General features: G+C 34.3%; 1 protein-coding gene across 1 annotated transcript in view; it reads left to right on the plus strand.

The window, feature by feature from the left end:
• The window catches only part of MRPL44 (mitochondrial ribosomal protein L44), an 11,399-nt gene extending 7,980 nt beyond the window's left edge, over positions 1 to 3,419 (plus strand). The window contains exon 4 of the mRNA XM_002918553.4: positions 2,883 to 3,419. Coding sequence (XP_002918599.2) covers positions 2,883 to 3,054 — 172 coding nt within the window. The 3' untranslated portion in view covers positions 3,055 to 3,419. The remainder of the gene's footprint in view (positions 1 to 2,882) is intronic.
• Positions 3,420 to 4,856: the final 1,437 nt, after the last annotated feature.

A 4,856-nucleotide genomic window follows, 5' to 3' on the forward strand; every position in this document is an offset into this window, starting at 1 on the left:
TGGTGAAATTGTAAATGGGATCTATTCCTTGATTTCTCTTTCTGCTGCTTCATTATTGGTGTGTAAAAATGCAACAGATTTTGGGACGTTGATCTTGTATCCTGAGACTTCGCTGAACTTGTGTATTGGAGTCTTTTGAGTACTCTTACCACAGAGTATCATGTCATCTGCAAAACTGTGATTTTTATAATAAAACTTACATGAAAAACTGTATGTACATGTAAAGGAATAGTACATTTTGTCTTTTTCATTTCCCATTAAGTTTTTAAATTCTGTGTACTTTGAATATGGTCCTTATTTCCTTTATACTACTTTAAATGTATAAATTGTATTTTTATATGCAGGACTTCTTAATTACTCAGATGACTGGAAAAGAACTCTTTGAGATTTGGAAAATAATAAATCCCATGGGGTTACTGGTAGAAGAATTGAAGAAAAGGAATATTTCAGCTCCTGAATCTAGACTTACCAGGCAGTCTGGAAGCACCACGGCTTTGCCTGTGTTTTTTGTTGGCTTATACTGGTTAGTAAAATTTTAATCTTAACTTCATAACATTGATTGGAAGCCTTAACAACTGACTTCTCACATTCCTTAATATAAGCTCTAATTGCATTAACAGATTTAAAAAATCTCATCCCCATGATTATTTATTTACTGCTTCTTTTCTTGCTGGTCAGTCTTAGGGGAAGGTAAGTAATCTGTGGTCTGCTAATAGTAGCTTTTGTTAACCAACTGTACAGTGTAGAATTCCATTCATTTCAATGATAAGAATTTCATGTTAATCTAAATATTTCTGTAAAAAATATAAGTTCTGATTTGTGAGTGTTAGAGATTTATTTACCCATAATCCACACTTGTACAATTTCAACTGAGCCTAGGACCTGAAAAGGAAGGGCTTAGTTAGTTGTCCATCAAAATACATAAATCAGCCCACATTGAGAATGTTTTAGTTTTGTTAGTAAACAGTTGGCTTGCCTCACACTGATTGAATATTTAAGAAACCTAGATTAAAATTGAGGTCAATGTTTTTCTGATCTTTATATGATGTAGGATTTTATAGGTTAAAGGCAACGGAAGATATCATAAAGGAGAAAATGGACAATGTTGTAAAAAGTTTCAACTTTAGTTTTAATTGAAATGCAAAGTAAAATGATGAGGTACTCTCTTGCGTATTAGCTTGATAAGTCTTAAACACATCCTTTATCAGCAATTCATATATTCCTAGTAGAAGAAAAGAGACGTACAGTATTCCTGTCAGTAATTTTGACCAAAACGCCAAGAGTCTTTAAGTTCTTCATGTCCTTTGATTTGGTATTCTCACTTTGGGTTGCATCAGAAATGTGTTGCACTCCGGGTTGCATCAGAAATGTGTAAACAAAGGTGTTCATTTGGTGTTTACCCTTCATACCCCAACAGTTCCTAGGACATGGTAGTCAGTAAACAGTTGTTGAACTAATAGCATTTTTTCTATTAGAAAATTAGAAATAACTTTGGTATTCAGTTATAGGGAAATAACAAATGCACATGATAGAATATTGTACAACTAGGACAGGTGATGTTTTTAAAGGATTTCTAGTGGCACACGGAAATTTTGAAGAATGATCTCTTATTTTTAAACAAAGCAGTTTGCCCTATTACTAATGGTGGTTGTCACTGAGTAGTAGATTTATTTAGTTTTTTCCTAGATTTCATATAATGGTATTTTAAAAAACAGTGATAAACTAAGACCATCATTGGACTAGAAACATGATAAACATTTTGTGCTTGGAATTCATTTGGATGATTTTCTCTCTTCCATACTATTGTAAATATGTATGTGTATAATTACTACTGTCACGTTTAACCTGTATGATTAATCTTTGTTTCATTTCAAATTACTACCATAGCGAAGGTTTCTTAGCAAATTCCTTCCATATTGTTTCTCTTTTTCCTGCATAGTTTTGCTCATTTTTCTTCAGTTTGGTGCTAGTCTTCTTTAGCTTCAAGTCAACTTATTTTGAATCTGAGCTACTAAGTGGAGTTGCTGTTCCTGAGATTTTCTGAGATGCTTCTTTTAGTTAGTAAAGTTTGGGGTCAGGAAACTTCAGAAAGTAGTTAAATGTAATTGAGAAGTAGCACATCCATGCCACACTTGTTCAGTGCACGTCCTTTCCTCCCTGTGGGAACAGTTTCACATTTTCGGAGAAGAGTTCGCTAGTTTTCGTAATAGAAATATCAGTAAAGCAGGAATACCCATTTTTGTTTAATTTGGCTTTATTAGAACACTGATCGCCTTAAGTGTTCACTGTGCTACCTCAGTATCTTTTGGGAATAAATTAGATTGGATTATAATATATAAAGTAATGTTTTAAATCTTAGCAAGTTTTAAAGATCTAAAGCTCTTTTAAAATACTGAACTGATTTCTCATTTGTTTTAAAGTTTAGATGAGAAACCAGAAAGGCACAATTTTTTTCCATCAAATTGTTCTTCATATCACAGATTCAAGATAAGTTAATAATAATGTAGTTTTATTTTCCATGAATATTTTTAATAGTTTCAGGTTTTTTTATAGCAAGATTTTTATATATTCTTTAAATTCTTCCGTCAAAAACAACAGAACACACCCATACTTATTTAGATGTGCTTTGGTTTTTTGATTTGAAAAATATTGGACATAGCGAGTTGTTTATATTTGTATGGAAACGTAAGTATTTCTTTTCTAACTCCTATATATAATGAATTTGCAACAAAACTAGTTAATTTTCAAGAGATACTACATCCAAAGCTCTTGTGTTACTTCTGGTAGATGTTTTGCCAAAACAAGATTTAGAAACCATATCTGATTGTGGACTGTGTCTTATGATCATGGGTAATTTCAGATTACTCTTGGTTTTTTTCTAGTGATAAAAAGTTGATTGCAGAAGGACCTGGGGAAACAGTGCTGGTTGCAGAAGAAGAAGCGGCTCGAGTGGCACTTAGGAAACTCTATGGGTTCACTGAGAACAGACGGCCCTGGGACTATTCCAAGCCCAAAGAGAATTTAAGAAGAGAAAAGACTATCACTGCCAACTAACCTGCCAAAATTGTGGCAACCCGAAATTTGTGAGCCAGAGAATGAGATAAATGTCAAAGATGTTGAAAGCTGGACATTTTTCAAATTGTAAAGCAATAGGTCTTACTTCTCATAATGAGTTCCTAAAATTAAGCAAGTATTTTTCACGTCATTGATTTTTTTTCTTTTTCTTTTTCTGTTTTGTCAGAAGTCTTTTTTGGATACGTTTCCAGTAAGGTTTTTCTGAAGTCCTTGATTTTATTATTTTATTTAACATGTATAGTTAGGTCCACTTTATTCCCGGCTAGCTTTGAGGTATCACCATAATTTGCATATGTGTTTTATGTGAACTTTCATACCAATAAAAAAGTCACTCTTTCTTGGAAGATTTTATTGTAGTTTAATTTGATATACCCAGGTTGGTGAACTTTGTCCCTTTAATAGGATTTTAGCTAAAATAGTGACAAGTCTTAACCTTTAGAAATGTAAAAATGCAGCTTGTTATAGTTAGATGGGTAATACATGACCCCTAGATTCTGTCTAGGTTTAAAATTCTGTATGCTAATTCATCTCATAATTATTTAATTTCTGTAAAACAAATAACAAGATAAACTTTATGCTTTTAAAAGAAAATCAAAAGCTAACTGAAAATACAGATTTATCAATGTTAATGGAAAAATAAGTTATGTATTTATCAATTTAGTATTCCATAATCATAATCATAGTCACTGTACCAAACACTGTTCTAAGTATTTTACTGTAACACATTCAGTTTCTAGAGGACAGATCTTAAGAGTATGTCCTTCTGGTTCTTCAGTCCTTTGTGTTGAATTCAGTAATCCTCCAACTGCAAATTCTTTGTTTCTTTTTAGCTCTTTGGCAATAGTGATAATTTTTAGTTTGAATTTGTCAATAGTCACTCTCAGGCGTTAACAAGAAAAATGGGACTTGGGAGTTGAGAATAGAAATGTTAAAAGTGACAGCACCTGGATGCCTAAGGTGGCTTAATTAAGTGGCTGCCTTCAGCTCAGGTCATGATCCCAAGGTCCTGGGATTGAGCCCTGCCTCGGGCTCCTTGCTCAGTGGGGAGCCTGCTTCTCCCTCTGCCTGCTGCTTGGCCTGCTTGTGCACTTTCTCTCTAGCAAATAAATGAATAAAATTTAAAAAAAATACATAAATAAAAATAAAAATCTTAAAAAAACCCCCAAACACCTGACAGCACTTTTGCCATAAAATCTTTTTTTTAATTGAAATATTTTTATGTTCAAAGAGCTAGCATTAAGGTAGGTATCTTGGATGAACCACTCAGGGGAGTTCACTTAATCCAGCTTCCTGAAGCCTGCATCCTTTTACTGATGGAGACGCTGGCGGCACACACTGGGGCCATATTTCCGAATCAGCACGAGATCCCCAGCTGAGTTTTCCAGGCTCCCGTAGAGGTGCTGGTGACCCATCTTGCTTTCTTGGATGCAAGGAGGCAAAAGGCTTGCCATAAAATCTTTTTATAAAGGACGATAAAGGGGACCTTTGGAACCCCTTTCCTGAGACTGGTCAGGGAAGTGGGAGTCTTGTCATATGTAAGGGGGCTTTCAGCTATCACAGGTAAACAGAGGCTGTTTTCAGAGGGGGAAGTTTGAGAACTACCTAATTGTCCATATTGGTAGGTTAAATGATTTCACCTTTCTTTTGAGAATTAACTCTGAACTCATCTAACACTTGAACACAGGGATAGAGGGCCAAACCCAGTAGTAAAAAAACGCCACAATTAGGTGTGTCATCCACAAGCACATGTGATTTGATAAGCATCTCCTGGACACCAAAGA

Source organism: Ailuropoda melanoleuca, chromosome 2 (genome assembly GCF_002007445.2).
Source record: "Ailuropoda melanoleuca isolate Jingjing chromosome 2, ASM200744v2, whole genome shotgun sequence".
NCBI classification, from domain to species: domain Eukaryota; kingdom Metazoa; phylum Chordata; class Mammalia; order Carnivora; family Ursidae; genus Ailuropoda; species Ailuropoda melanoleuca.